Source organism: Asparagus officinalis, chromosome 7 (assembly GCF_001876935.1).
Source record: "Asparagus officinalis chromosome 7, Aspof.V1, whole genome shotgun sequence".
Lineage (NCBI taxonomy): Eukaryota > Viridiplantae > Streptophyta > Magnoliopsida > Asparagales > Asparagaceae > Asparagus > Asparagus officinalis.
The window spans coordinates 4,513,940-4,529,618 of NC_033800.1; the positions used below are offsets into that span (position 1 = coordinate 4,513,940).

The window sequence follows — 15,679 nt, forward strand, 5'->3', positions numbered from 1 at the left end:
TATTAACATGTACCGCGTGAGTAGCTTAAAATCTATGCGGTTGGAGGAGTGGGATGAAGAGGTGCTAAGCATTTAATTTTCTTACGCTGGTTCGATTGGGATGTAGAATTACATCTGAATTGAATTTAATAAAACAGTCCAAACAAAAAACGCCATCTGGCCCTCGTAACTCTCTGCTGAGGGGCGACTTTTTTTAATTATTTATTTTTATATATCTCTAAAAAAAAAATGTACCCAGAACTTACATGTTTTTTTTCTTTTTTGGGATAATATCATTATTTCCCTCTTAAAAGTATGAGTGAACTCTCCCCTTGTTCTTAAAGAACCAATATGCATGCATATTTTCCTCTTTAAACTATGTGTGTATCCTTAATGTGATCATCTTGTGAGCCTACGCTCAAATATTTAACAAAGTAATGACATGATTTTTGTTTATTATTTTATTTTTTGCATTTCTTGTATCTTTGCATTCTAGAAAATAATTTTTTTTAATTCATAAAAGGGTGATGATAAAAAATTCTAGCAAGAAAGTAGTTAAAATATGTTTTTCGGTTTGGGGGAAAAGGACATAAACTGATAAAAGCTCACCAAGAAGTAAGAAAAAAAAACATAATTATGTTATTAATCTGTTAAATATTTTATTATATGCTCACAAAATGACCATATGAAAGTCGTAAACATAGTTTGAGAGGTACAGTTAAAAACATATTTTATTCTTTTTTATTAGTAATCGTTAATTTTTCAAGTAAATTATTATAATTTTTTAGTGCAAATTAAGAATCAACATAATTTGTGAGTGGTATAATAAGTGTTAGATTCAAAACAAATCATAATAGTTCTACTTTTTTTTAATAGTAGCCAAACGGAGTTCTTGATTGAGAAAAAGAAAAGTTATACAAGTGTGACCTTAAAATCGCTACGTTTAGGAACTATTACTTAAGGCCCATATATAATGGGCTCCAATAAAGAATCAAATCACAGCCTACTTATAGAAGCCCATTAACCTCAGCCCAACCAAAAATGGATCCCTATTTGACTCTCGTGTTCCCAATTATTCGACTTCTCTCATTCTAGCTGGTGAATTCGCTAGGGTTTGGGTTCCCGAGATCGAAACCCCAAATTCTGCACTCGTTGCATTCTTTCTCCAGGTTAGTCGTCGATCTTTGAAATCGAATTCAAAAACCCTATTTTTCTCTCTCTCGATTTGTAAAACCCTAACTTTCCCTTTTGCGGGAACCTTCTATGAGAGCGCTTGAGGGCTTAATCTTTTGTGAGATATTCGAAGATTAGGGCTTTCCTTCTTGACTTTTATCAATTGAAAATCTTTCTTATTTTATTAGGGTTTTATAAAGTTGTTTTGAGTTTCCTAACTTGTTAAATAAATAAAAAAAACCTAAAAGTCAAAAACAAAAATTTCCCTTTCGCTTATTGAAGCTGCTTGATTTCTTGAAAGCCAGTTTGCCCCAAAAATACGAACATTTAAAGCATCTCTTGTTACAGTTCGATAATGAGGAGGCACAGTCCGGCGTATTATAGCCCCCCGCGAAGAGGTTATGGTGGTAGAGGAAGAAGTCCACCGAGGAGGAAGTACGGCGGTGGCGGCGGCGGCGGGCGCAGGGAATCTGGTCAGAGTCTTTTGGTTAGAAACATTCCCCTGAATTGCAGGTAAAGATTCTTCCTTTGATGTTTGTAGTTGGTTTTGCTTTGTTATATGAAAGGTTGATAGTGGTTGTATATTTGTCCTTGCATATTTAGACAATTTGATGTTTATTTACCGAAGGATTATTATTCTGGGTGAGTTCTTAGTGGTTGATGTTTAGGCCTTGATGATGGATGTTTATTTACCGAAGGATTATTATTCTGGGTGAGTTCTTAGTGGTTGATGTTTAGGCCTTGATGATTAAGGATGTGAATGTTCCTTTTTAATGTATAGTTCATCTCTCTTATGATTTCTGATTCGACGTAGTTCAGTTGAATTCTTGAGATTACGAATAAGAAAACCCTTGTCATGGTTAGCGTTTACCTAAGTCCTGAAGAAGGCTGGAGGTGGTCTTAACCTACTGCTACACCTGAATGGTTTTATGTTTTATCTGAGAATGCTTTCTTTGAGATATAAGGAAAAGGTTTATATTACACCATTAAAGTAGGATTTGCAAGAGGCGTAGGCATAAGGTACGCGTGTCATATGATAATTTTTGTGAAGAGCAAGCTATCAGTATTTGGTTATTTTTCCTCTATTAGTGGATGGAAAAGGAGCGATCAGTTCATCTGGAATGTTCCCCATTGTGTGGTATAATTATAAACACAACTGCAAAAGTGATGGTGTTTTCTTTGTGAATTATTTTCAGTACTGCAATCAACGAAGGGCAAGTTCTGAGGGATGCATGGTAGTGTAATATGTAAGAGATTCATTTGTAGATATAAGTTTATGTGAACGTTGGCTTCCAAATACATGGAATTCTGATCAACAGTCTCAAAGTTTAGAGTATCTTGCAGAGTGCAAGAGAAGCTGGTGCACAACATTATGACAAAAAAAAAAGAACCAAATTAGTAAATTATGCTCATGTAGAGTTTTTAATGTTATTTTGGTGATTTCAAGAATTTTGACTAAGGTTTTGCACTTGCTCCGTTAGCATATTGTAGTCTTGCCTTTGCTTCACTATCATATTCTCATGGTTGGCTTTAGGATGTAAGCTAAATTTGGAGAAACTGCTGCAAATGAAATTTCCAAGCTTCTTGTGACTTTATTTCAACTTGATACCTATCTGGTTTGCTTATTAATTCATGTCATATATCTGCCAATGAAACTATGAGCTACAGTGGGGTCTCATAAAATCTGATGCCAGTGTAGTTGTGAGGTGGATGCCTCAAACCATAATTTCTCTTCAAATTCCCCAGGACCAGGAGGGGTACAAAGAAGATGCAATTATGGTATCTACTGAGGAACCATCCTGTTGTTCACATTTATAAATGGATGCCTTCTTATTTAAGAGTTGGAGCCTTATGAAATATAATCAACCTGGTGATTTTTATTCTGCATTTTCTTCTTTCTTGGAATTTTATATCAATATCACCAAGGTAGAAAAAATGCTTTGAAACATACTTTTTATGGTTATTATATTCTTCTTTTGTGCTTCTGCAGTAAGTTGCGATTTGGTTTGCTTCTCAAGGGTGCACTGCATTAAAGTAATTAGAAGCTTTGCACTTTATGATGCTCACTCTTTACAATTGCCTAACTTATTCCTTCGGTTGAGGGTCTAGAGTCATATTCAAATGAAGCATTCCCTATCAAGAAGCATTTGGAATCCACATCAACATGAGGTTGTTGAAGATCAAGTTAGAATGAAGACCAATTAAATTTGCATGAGAAGTGGAAGCATAGTTAATATCAAGTGATACAAGTAGTTACTTCATTTCAAGAATTTGAAGATATGTGACTTTACGAAGTTTCCGTACATATTGTGTAGAAGAGAGGTCAAGGCATTAGAGTGTGGACTGCTAGATGCCTTATGCGGTAGTTGATTGTCTTTTTTGATGGAAACGATAGTAAGTAAATGCCTATCCATCATGAAGATTTTTAGGAAGTCATTAAATGATGACACTGTTGATGGTAAACTTAGCAAGTAGCTGTGTTGTTTTTACCTTTCCCATGTTTGGTTTTGCACTGGCTTTGACCATCCTCACTAATTATGCTTCAAACTTATATTGCAGTGAGCCCAGGGGATTTGCATTTGTGGAGTTCATTGACCCTTATGATGCTGCAGAAGCTCAGTATCAGATGAATCGGCGGCGATTTGGTGGAAGAGAGATAACTGTGGTGGTTGCATCTGAAACAAGGAAAAGGCCTGAGGACATGCGTCACAGATCAAGACATAAGTACTAACATATATTCCCTTTTGTTTACTGCTGTTACTGTATTTATTACTAATAGGTGTGATGTTTAATATTGTATATACTTTATTGTTATTATTTGTTTCACAGTGGGCCTTCTCGTTATGATGATCGGCGATCTTCTGGACATGGTACTTGCTTGATTTCTTGATATTATTTTTGATTGTTGACATTTGGCATCAACTGTCATCTAACTTTTGTCATGGGTGAAATATTCTTTTTGTTACTATCACAACTGTAATTGCTTTATGAATATATTTATGTTTAAGTAGTACTCTAATACTGATTATCTGACTTACTGAGCATTGATTCTTAAATATGAGAATACGCAAGTGTTGGCAACATCTTTTTTTGTCCCTCAAGCATTCAGCAGTGAAAACTAAAATCTTGATTTTGTTTTTTCTTTCTCCTGTTAGAAATAGAATTAAAAATTGATTTAAATGAATTGTTTATGTTGCCTGCGTTTGTTGTACTTTCTCAGTTACCCTTGCATTCCTGAGTTCAGGGATCTTGTTCAAACAGTTGCAAGTCAATGTTTTCTCTCGTGCTGAATTATATACACCTCCATGGGTAAAAATTTTCCAGTTCAATATATCTGTTGGGTTGTTGACATCAAGACCATCTAACCTTGATGAGCATGTTTTAGTCTTTTCTTAGATCCAGACTTGCGTTTTCTCCAAGTTAAGAGTGTGGTATATAGGGATCATGTATTTACCTGTCAGTTGCTATGAAGTTTTGTCTTAATGCAAATTTGAGCTGCTTCTATAGACCAATCTATATATTGGATTGCCTGTGTTAAATATTTTCTATAAAGCTTCATTTAATTTTATAGGCCGCTCACGTTCTCGTTCGAGGTCACGTTCACGTTCTCCTTACCGCCAACCTACTTCTGGAGCCCGGCATACATCTAGGTTTGTTGAAAAGGCTTTCAAAGTTATTAATTCATAGAAATGATGCATAACTAATTTGATAATTGATGTCTCTTCAGGTCATACTCTCCTGCACCAAGACGAGAAGGTGGTTACTCCCCAAGAAGGCAAGATGATTATTCTCCAAGAAGAGAAGGTGATTATTCTCCAAGAAGGCATTCAGACCATGCAAGGTCCCCAAGGGATTATCCAGAAGGACGTGATGAGGACTATAATCGCAGATCACGGTCTCCAGGGTATATCAATGCTAACCAAAATCAACCTGACAATGGTCATGCAGAGTAAGTTTTTGTGAACTCCCTTACATCTCCCTTACATTTTCACCTGCTCTCTCTTTTTCCCCCCTTGAGAGATATATAGAAGAATCAATTATCGACCAGTTATAGACCAACTTCTATTAGCTCAGCATGAATTTCAATCCTTCCGACTTTATTTCTGTATGAAATTTCCATGTCATGAATTTGGTTCCAAATAAACATAAAATATATATATATATATATATATATATATATATATATATATATATATATATATATATAGAGAGAGAGAGAGAGAGAGAGAGTATACATTCATAAATTTATTATTTGTATTAATATAGTTGCGGATATAGAATGTTTTCACAGTGTTTTGGTTGCAAAGGGGGGAGCATTCCCTATTTCAAGTCTAGATTTAGAATTTATTAAAAACCATATGCAGGGGCAAAATCAAAGGAAGGAAAGAAAAAAGGAAACAACATTAGTATGTCAGCAAAATCGTCACACACGCGTACATACTTATTGACACAAGGTCGTGTAATTGGCTGATAGCTATTTAATATGTGGGTAAAAGGGACAAGTTACCTTAATTTTAACAAAAACTCTTTCGATTCCTTCTGATTGCTGTTTTCGCTTTTAGATAGACATAACTAATTTTCCCATCTTATGATGTGTTCTTTTTTTATGATTAGGGTTGTTCCTATATCTTTTTGAGACATTAGTAAGAAAGTTTTGGGTTTAATAAAATTGGAACCTTTGATAATGTTATGGCTATTTTGAGTTTTATCCTAAATATTTTTTTCCTCTTGTGAAATAGATTGCATGGAGCTTAGCGATCGCACATGGTAACTACATCTCTTATATAGCTACTCATCATGATTTTTTCTGAAATTAATGGGATTGGTAAACTTGCTAAGAAGTTAGTGGAGGAAGGATACTTTATATACTTAGGCATACGCTTTGCCTAAGTTAACACTAATCTTGCCTGTAGTAACAAGTGTTGAAAGAGCATTTTCGGTAATGAAAAATATTAAGAATGATCTTTGAAACCTAATAAATATTTGTTGTCTTGCATTGGAAAGGATATATTGAAATCTAATGAATATTTGGTGTCTTATATTGGAAAATATATATTTTGTAAGATATGCAAGGAAGATGTCATGAAAAGGTTTGAAAAGCAAGAAGAATGCTACTGTAAACACTATGTTCTAATTGAAATAGACTTAATTGCACGAATCCCCTATAGTTTCAACTACGTTGCACTTATATACCCTCACTTGTTCTATCAAGCACCTATATACGCTAAAATGTTTAAAACTTTCAATTATGTACCCTCAATTGCTTATGGAAGCACTTGCATGTTTAAAGTTTTTAAAACTTGCACTTAAATATCGTAAGGTTTTTAAATTTTGCACTTAAATATCCTGAAGTTTTTAAAACTGGCACTTAAAAACTTTCAAATGTTTAATTATATGAAATGTTTAATATTGTGTAGATTTCTTTTTGGATTGCATACATAATACTCAAGCCAATCATCACTTTCATACTGAATATCTTCAGACTTTGTGTTGTATTTCATATTGTCATTATGAGTTCAAGCCCTTCATCGCTTTCATACATTTGCAGAAAAGATTTCTATGATGACGATGGGAGGAGACGCTCTATCTCAAGGTCTCCAAGACGTGCTTCACGTTCGCCTTATGGTTCACGATCCAGGTCTGCAGACTTGTCCCCAGGACGCAGCAGATAAAAGGATGATGCGGGTTTTATCTACTTTGTTTCTGCGATGTATTCTGCTATATGTCTTCTGGAGTCCAATGTTCGGACCCGTAGATTTTATAAGTCTGGATCTACCTGTATTTTCAGGTCTTGCAGAACTTTTCTAGTTTCGTATCTGACTCTAGGGTGCCTTCTCTGTCTCTGCAGACTTTTTGAACAATTTTATGTTTAAACTTAATTACAACTTATGTAGTCGTCGTTGGCGGTGATGGTGTGGAGAGGGTGATAGCTCTAGCACCAATGTGGAATCTTATTGTTGCTATGAAATGTGAACTTTGAGGTTAAGATTTGACCAAGATATCTCACGCATCATCTGTTGAGCCGACGCTCGGGCTATTTCTTTGGGAGAGAATATTTTGCTATAAGCTGCTGCTTTTTCTTCTTCTTCTTTAATATATGATATAATTGATGTAAGCAAAATCTGAGCTCTGTCGGTTAGTCTGCAGCTCTCATGTAACTGCAATAGTTATTCCGGAGTGATGTGTTTATCTAGCATAACTGAGCTGAACTTCAATAAAAAAACTGCAGTTTGTATCGCTAAACTCATATTATCTACCTTATTACTTTTTATGGTATGAGCCTTAAAAATAAGTTTGAATGTGCTTGGATACAAATATTTCTTCAAGCTTCCAAATTCAGAGGGTGTTTGGTGAGGTTTATTTTTTGGTCAAACTAGCTTTTACGCTAGCTTTTTCATGTCTATCTGTTTGGTATGATACTAAATAAGTTAGCTTATAAGACTTATTCTTAAAAAGCTCTTATTTTTAAAAGTTGGTACACTCTAGCTATTAAAAAACGAGCTAATAAGGTTGCATAAACACGCTAAGTTTGATCAAATAAATTACTATTTTACCCAAATAATATTTAAGTAAATTTTATTATAAAAGACAAAAGCCATCAAAAGCTAACATAGCTTGAAAGATCAGGCCTCCCCAGACACCCTCTCAGTAAGCAATAGCTAGTTATGAATCTGTTCTTCCAAATCCTCGCCTTTCAGAAGCAATTTACATGATACCTAAAGTAACGCCTAAGCACGTTTCTTTTCTCGACTGCCAACAGAAGCTGGCATGCATCTTCAAGGACGTTTGGGGATATCCTAGTATTTTTTGCTTCAACATTCAACAAGCTGCGCCATCGAAAACAGGCGGAGCTTTGGATGAGTATGAACATTAGCACAACCACATTTACTCCAAGAAAAAAAAAGTGGGGAAAATAACAGAAGAGACCCATCTTTTTTCACGACTCGAAATCATGTTATTTAATTTAATTGTCCTTAAATGACACAAGAGTTCACTGCAGGCTCTCCACGCACACAGATAATACCAAATATCTAGAAGCCAAACCCATCGGCATTGTTTATTTTTACTCTTCCTACATGCTCCAAATTGGACTCCTCCCACGCATGAGAGGGGGAAATGGATGAAAATTGATTGAATTTTAATTTCATCCGCAGCTTTGGCCTCCTCCGCACTTGAGAACTAAACTGCCCTCTTCTCATTCTTCAGAAGTTTATCAGCTGGACTTAGAATCAATAACTTTCTTGGCAAACGAAGGCAAGCAAAATGAAGCAGAATGGATCTAGAAAGGAACAGTACAAAATGGTATGAGCAAACAGGGAGCTCTGAGATAAAGTCAAAAAAGTAATTAAAAGACGCAGAAGTTACCTCTGGATTGTAAAATTTGAGTGGCCCTTTCGTTTTAGAGTTCTCGTCAATGCGGTACACAGGATGCTTAAAGTCCACTGCTGGCCCCTCAGTTGAGCAAAGCATGAAGCCAATAACTCCACTGCATTGATTCGTCCAGAAATAACAATGAGAACAGGTGTTTCTATGGAAACAACAACCACAAAGTGTCGTCCCAACATTTTGGGCCGGCTACACGCATTACATTCTTCCATCCAATTCTGTATATTCCTTCGTAAACTATTATCAATACCCTTTCTAATTGCTACCAATCGCCTAGGCCTACCTTGACCCCAAAACTGGAGAGGCGTTAAGTAATGCAAAGTACCTTCGTCTCTGGGATATTAATTTTGTACAGTAGTCCACTAACTTCACTGCGTTGAATTGTTTACAAAAATATGTTTACAAAGCCATTTTCCCAAATTTTTGGGTCTGGTACATGAATCTTTTTATACCAAAACTTTTTATTCCATTAAGGGCTATACTCTCTGTTAACTATTGTTATATTCTTCTTAATTTCTTCCAACTTACTTTTATAGGCTTACCGATCCCAAAATTAAAGGCAATCAGGAATTAAAAGTACTTTTGTACCTGGGATATGTTGGTACAGTGGTCCATGCATAGTTCACAGATCCTTTGAAGACCTGGCGACAGACGGAAACGATATCTTCGATGATGTGCATGTGAAGCCATATGCTCTCTGCCTGAGTGCATACAACCCCACCTGGACGCAAAGCCTTTGCAACTGATTCAAAAAAGGGCTTCTCAAAAAGTTCTTGGGCCGGACCTGTTTAATCACCAAAAAAATGACTTCTTTTTCTTGAAAAAAGCAAAAAGATCATGGTGATGCTAATGATTAATACCACTTTATATCTTATGTAAACAGCACATTAATTCTTACCTATCGGGTCAGAGGAATCCACTATGATTGCATCGTATGTGCCTTCTGGGGTATTCTTCAAAAATGCAACACCTGCAAATTCTCGTGTTAGGACCTGCTACGGCGGACGTTAAAATTACAAAGGTTCTTGATAAGTGACTTTGATGGGAATCCAGATGAAATATCGCAGATATGCAATTCCAAATGTGTTACCGAAAGTGAACTCTATATGGAAATAAATGGTTAAAGGGTTGAAAAGAGAATTGTAACTGCAGATTAAACTAAATCATCCAAGAGATGGTTCTCTTCATGGTTAATTGCAATCACTTGCAGGAAAGTCATATGGAGGTGAAGTTAAAGAAACTAAGGAACCACTTCCTACTTGTGCTTGGTATATTTGGACTCCATGCAAGAAAGAGTTGAGAAAACACCCACACTGAATTGGGTACGCCAAACCCTTTTCACAAAGTTCATATTTCTCATGAATGGATTCTTGCAGTTCTATAGGCCAGTCATCTAAATCAATACAACTAATAGAGGATTCAGAAAAACAATGTTGCCATCCTCCATTATTTAAACAGGAAAGTTAAAAGGAAAAGTAGAAGAAGAAAAAAGATGTGTTTCTTTATTACCATCACCAACGTGCAGGTTTACACGAGGATCCTCAAAGCCAACAGCCAAAGCAGGGAAGAATTGCTTAGAGACCTGAAAGTGAAAGAGGAAAAAATAAACATAAGAAATCCATCCGTTGAAAACAAAAATACTTGTCACATAAAAGCTACATCATCAGCATATTCAGGTTGTGCTTATAATTTTCATATGCATATATTTTTAAACATAGATTCACCATTCTAAGAAAACTTCAACACACCTTCCTATGACCTAAAAAAAATTGTTGCACAATCTACACCTAATGGAATATTGTAAGTTGCATATTTTATATGTTTAACATCCAACAAGGATAATCTATAAGAGTAAGTGTATGGAACTTCCATAAGCAAAGTGCTATAACATCCCACAGGTACTGGGTGCATCTCCTATAGGTAGAGATTTAAAATGTTAACGTGCCATATAAAAAATGACCAACTAACCAGTTAAGCAGAAGGATTGCAAGATATATACCTATATAAGATATCACTTGACAATAACATGAGAAATGACCATCTAACCAGTTGAACAGAAGGATTGCAAGAAATATGAATGATACTTTAAAGGAAAAATAAGAAGCACAAGTGCAACATGCAAATGTGAGAGCTAAAGTCTACTCACATCTACAACCATCTTATCGATTTCACATATATCAATCTGCTCCACAGAAGAATAACGTGCCACTTCACGCAACACACCACCATCGCCTCCACCAATAACCAATACCTGAAAACAGAGTCTAAGTCAGTCAAAAACATATTTTTATAATTATTCTTCATGACCTTGTGTGGCAAGGTATGAAAAAAACTTTAAAACTGGTTAAAATTTATGAAATTAATACAAGACATTTGCTTAAAAAAGAAAAATCTAATATATTAATGATAAAGGAGAACGTTTTCTTGGACAGACATCAAAGTTCTGATTCAGAAAAACACTGACTATAAAAATGCTTACAAGAAAATAGTTCTTTAGAATGCTTAATTCATGAGCTACAATCCATAAAGTATGTGGAAGGTTGGGGCGATACATCAAGTACACAGACAGGCATCCAATATATATTTCACTTGCATCTGACAACAATTATCGAGTTGTTGCATACTTGCATGTTTGAGCCTGGAATCCACGACTGCTAATTGAGAAATAGGGGCTTCAACTTGAAAAAGTAAAGGTTAGCTAATGCTGGACTGCTCAAAGTAACAGATGGCTAATGGCAAGGAGTTAGAAATGTGAAGAAATGCATCACACGCCTAAGAATGATCATGGACAAAGTTGTCAAATCTAACAGGACGCCCAAAGATAACTGTGATCCCATATTTTGCTATTTTAGAAAAACAAAATTATGTGGTTTTTTCCTTCTATTTTTCATTCTCTGGAAAAAAGGAAAAGTTATGTTTATAGGTGTCTTTTTAAGTTAAATAAATATGAATATCTGATGAATACAAACCTTCTTAGGATCTGGGATGGAGCAAAGAGGAAGATGTGTAATCATCTCTTGGTATGCACACTCATCCCTCTCTGTCACTTGAATGACTCCGTCTAGGACGAGAACCTTGCCATACGTAGATGACTGAAACCATACAATACAAAAATGTTATAATCAGCATAAATAGATAGAAATGCAAGGATTAAAGGGAACTTCATGCTGATTCATTGATAGAATTACCTGAAACACCATCACGTTTTGATAGTCAGATTTTTCCTGGTACAAAATCTTTTCTACCTTCAAGGAGTGAGCTTCTCCTGTTACGAAAACAAAGAAAAAAGGTCAATACTTCTGCATATCCCATTCTTTTTAGAAAATGCACATAAATTTCGAATATCTAAAAATAAGGTACAAGCAGAGGAGGACGTAAAGAAAAGTAGCAGAGGAGGACGTAAAGAAAAGTTTCCGTAACAAATTAGAGTGAACAAGCAGTGATTATAAACAGTGCCGAGTTGCAAGCTTAACATATGTGTAAAGAAATAACTAAAGGTACGGATCATTCAGTCTTAGGAGAATGGTTTAGATTCAACCCAAAGTAACATATCTGAATTTCAATGCTATTTGTATCAATTATACCAAAGATAATGAAACTTGAAGCACCAAGAGAAAATTTATATGCACACCCAATAATAAGTTCCTAAAGTTAAACACGAATAATCCGCACTGAGACCTTACGGAGCTCAGTTTTGGCTGGGTGACAAGTGAAAACAAATTACTGTTGGCGGTTTTCTTCTTTCCTTGACATAACACCTTTATAGTTGACACCATTGCATACTTGCAAGCACATGAGTCTTCAAACAAACTCTGTTTTTCCCCTTCTTTTTTTCTCCTTCTTTTTTTTCCGGGGTGATCTCAAAGACTCAGTACTATATTTAAAATAATTGAGTTACAACAATCTGTCATGTGAAACTATGATCAGACATCATGTCTTATAATTCACTTTTTCTAACTTGAAAATGACAACCCAATGCATCCATCAGGAAAGCTTCTGCTTAAATATAAGCATAATCCACCAATCAATTCAGGAGAATATGAAGGCCTTGTAGTTCTTTATATATTTTTGCACTGTTTCAGTAAGAAACAATTACTCATAAATCTCACAGCCAACAACAAGAACAAACGACTTAGTTTTTATTAAAAAAAAAAAAAAAAGAAAGATATAACGTGCAGCATATTCAAACTCAAAATCAAATCTTAAATAATATCGTGACATTTTAGAAAAGTTCACTAATTTGCAGAGCTGAGAATAAACTCCTCTGCAATCGATTTATAAACTTATTTTATAGTAATAATACTAAATTTATTGTACACCTTAGCATACTCAAACTAGGATAGCTGACATTTTCAGTTTTCTAAAATTTACCAGAAGCTGATTTTGTCTCAAAATTCCCAAAAAGAAAAGGGGGGGAAAACTTTGCGACCCACTAGAAAGCTTTTTTTAGTTGTGGAATCTTTTAGCCCAAAAGAATATGGTCATAAAATTTCCCCCAGCGTTTGTACATAAAAAATAAGTTAATTAATTTCTAGAATTGAGACTAGCTTTTCCCAAATATCATTAGATGCCGGTTAAAAAAAATGTTTTCTTTACTTACAGCAACAGAGAAAAAAATCAAAATATAACCAAATATCGAGAAAAAAAACTATAAAAACGTGAATAAATCATTACAAATTTAAGAAAAAGAGGAGATTGAAACCTGGCCACATGGGGCTCATCTCAGAGAACCACCCAGGGATTATCGAAGACACGCCATTTTCTGCCATTACTCTCTCTCTCTCTCTCTCTCTCTCTCTCACCACCTCCACAAAAGAAAAAAAAAGGAGGCTCCTTGAAAAAAGGTGAGATTTTTAGGGTTTTGGTTATAGGGAGCGTTTTATATACGAATCAGGAGTTTATAAAAGGGAGCCAATAAACTTTGGGGGCCGCATATCTTTGAGATTCGTGCTGGGTTATAAGATTGTGATAATCATGACTGGATCATTGCGAGGCCAGCCGCTTATTAAAAAGTCCCGGCCTGTATCTCCCAACCTGAACGTAAATTACGAAAGTACCCTCTTATTTTTTTATTTCCTTTTTGCTTTTATGTACCTTTTTTATTTTTAATTTGGAAAAAATGTGTCTAGGCCCCATAATGAGAAAGTTCATGTGACCTGCCCCTTGTATTTTGACTCATGTGATTCAGCCCCAAAAAGTACCAATTAATATTTCAAGGCCCCTCCACGTCAGCAGTATAAAAAAAAAAGATTGTATTTTGAAAAAAAACCCGAAATTACCCCTCCACTTATCTTCCCCAGACGTCTAGTCCACAAAATACATGGAAAGTCACGCCCATTAATGTGATCTGATGGAAAAAAATAGAGGGAAATTTTCCACCCTTTTTTGAACTCTATCATGAGCAATAACTCATATTAGTTCTAAGTTATTTAATGTTAGTTCTAAGTTATTTAATGTTAGTTCTAACTTATTTTATGTTAGTTCTAACTTAGTTCTATTTAATATTAGAGCTAATGTTAAGTAGAACTAATATAAATACTTTAGGCTATTTGGTCTAGTGGTAAACCTTATTTCATATTAGTTCTAACTTATTTTATGTTAGTTCTAACTTAGTTCTAATTCATGTTAGAGCTAACTTTAAGTAGAACTAATATGTTTATACCATGTTATAGTGGCTATGTTAGTTCTAGTTGAGCTCATGTTAGTTCTGGTGGTTCTCGTGTTAGTTCTAGCTGATTTTATGTTAGTTCTACTTCCAGCTAGTGTTGGTTCTAATATAAGCGTTAGTTCTAGTGGTTATATTAGTTCTAGTTGAGCTCCTGTTAGAACTGACACGATACCTGTTAGAATTGATATTAGAGAAGCTAGAACTAACACATCATCAAGTAGAACTAATATGGCGTTTAGACCTAACAATTACGCTAGAACTAACAGCTTAAATAAATTAGAACTAACACGATACCAATTAGAACTAACACTAGAGAAGTTAGAACTAACACATCATTAAGTAGAACTAATATGGCGTTTAGACCCAACAATTATGTAGAACTAACGACTTAAATAAATTACAACTAACACGATATCTGTTAGAACTAACACTAGAGAAGGTAGAACTAACACGGCATAAATTAGAACTAACATCGCGTTTAGACCCAACACTTACGCTAGAACTAACACATTAAATAAATTAGAACTAACATGATACCAAATAGAACTAACATTAGAGAAGCTAGAACTAACACATCATCAAGTAGAACTAACATGGTGTTTAGACCAACAAGTACGCTAGAAATAACGCATTACATAAATTAGAGCTATCACGATACCAGTTAGAACTAACACTGGAGAAGGTAGAACTAATATAGCATAAATTAGAACTAACATGACGTTTAGACCCAACACTTATGCTAGGAATATCACATTAAATAAATTAGAACTAACATGATACATGTTAGAACTGACACTGGAGAAGCTAGAACTAACACATCATCAAGTAGAACTAACATGGCGTTTAGAACCAACAATTACGCTAGAACTAACGACTTAAATAAATTAGAACTAACAAGATATCTGTTAGAACTAACACTGGAGAAGCTAGAACTAATATGGCATAAATTGGAACTAACATGACGTTTATACCCAACATTTACGCTAGAACTAACGCATTAAATAAATTAGAACTAACACGAGCTGGCAAAAATTAGAACTAACATGAGCTGGTAAAAATTAGAACTAACATGAGTTGCGATAGAACAAACATGAGCTAACTCTAGTTATTTATGTCATTTTTTAAATTCTATCATGAGCTAACTCATGTTAGTTCTAACTTATTTCAAGTTAGTTCTAACTTATTTCATGTTAGTTCTAATGCCAAGTAAGAGCTAACTTTGAGTGGAACTAACATTAATACTTTGGCTACTTGGTCTAATGGTAAAGCTTGGTAATTTGAAGAGGATGTAAAGAGTTCAAACCCCTACACCTACAAATATATATTTAAAAGTCTTTGATTGGGCCTTGGGCCTTGGCCCTCTTGGGCTCTTTGTTAGTTCTAACTAATTTTATGTTGGTTCCAACTTGCTCTTTGTTAGTTCTAACTCACTTAAAGTTAGTTCTAACTTGCTTTTTGTTAGTTCTAATTTGC

General features: G+C 34.9%; 2 protein-coding genes across 3 annotated transcripts; one reads left to right on the forward strand and one right to left on the reverse strand.

Annotated features, from left to right (window-relative positions):
• LOC109848833 (serine/arginine-rich SC35-like splicing factor SCL30) lies at positions 1,019-7,153 on the forward strand. Of its 2 annotated transcripts, none has more exons than XM_020418530.1 (7): positions 1,019-1,148; positions 1,501-1,665; positions 3,712-3,876; positions 3,982-4,022; positions 4,724-4,802; positions 4,880-5,101; positions 6,701-7,153. In XM_020418530.1, exons 2-7 carry the CDS (start codon positions 1,508-1,510, stop codon positions 6,822-6,824), a joined length of 789 nt encoding a protein of 262 aa, XP_020274119.1. In that variant the 5' UTR covers positions 1,019-1,148; positions 1,501-1,507; the 3' UTR covers positions 6,825-7,153. The 2 variants fall into 2 exon arrangements, with proteins under 2 accessions (XP_020274119.1, XP_020274120.1); XM_020418531.1 differs by lacking the exon at positions 6,701-7,153 and adding an exon at positions 5,892-5,919.
• On the reverse strand, positions 8,058-13,490 carry LOC109848832 (spermidine synthase 1). The gene is made up of 9 exons (XM_020418529.1): positions 13,241-13,490; positions 11,727-11,803; positions 11,508-11,630; positions 10,685-10,789; positions 10,048-10,120; positions 9,437-9,508; positions 9,127-9,322; positions 8,518-8,638; positions 8,058-8,431 (listed from the first exon to the last, which is right to left on the reverse strand). The coding sequence occupies exons 1-9, from the start codon at positions 13,305-13,307 to the stop codon at positions 8,366-8,368; spliced, it is 900 nt and encodes a 299-aa protein (XP_020274118.1). The 5' UTR covers positions 13,308-13,490; the 3' UTR covers positions 8,058-8,365.

What these genes read in the sequence shown, in the direction of transcription:
- LOC109848832 (XM_020418529.1), bottom strand. Translation starts at nt 13,307, where the DNA reads ATGGCAGAAAATGGCGTGTCTTCGATAATCCCTGGGTGGTTCTCTGAG. An exon ending in GATGAGCCCCATGTGGCCAG is followed by an intron (nt 11,804 to 13,240) that starts GTTTCAATCTCC and finishes TTTTCGTAACAG; the next exon opens with GAGAAGCTCACTCCTTGAAG. An exon ending in GGATTCCTCTGACCCGATAG is followed by an intron (nt 9,323 to 9,436) that starts GTAAGAATTAAT and finishes GTGATTAAACAG; the next exon opens with GTCCGGCCCAAGAACTTTTT.
- LOC109848833 (XM_020418530.1), top strand. Translation starts at nt 1,508, where the DNA reads ATGAGGAGGCACAGTCCGGCGTATTATAGCCCCCCGCGAAGAGGTTAT. An exon ending in CGTCACAGATCAAGACATAA is followed by an intron (nt 3,877 to 3,981) that starts GTACTAACATAT and finishes TTTGTTTCACAG; the next exon opens with TGGGCCTTCTCGTTATGATG. An exon ending in CCTGACAATGGTCATGCAGA is followed by an intron (nt 5,102 to 6,700) that starts GTAAGTTTTTGT and finishes ATACATTTGCAG; the next exon opens with AAAAGATTTCTATGATGACG.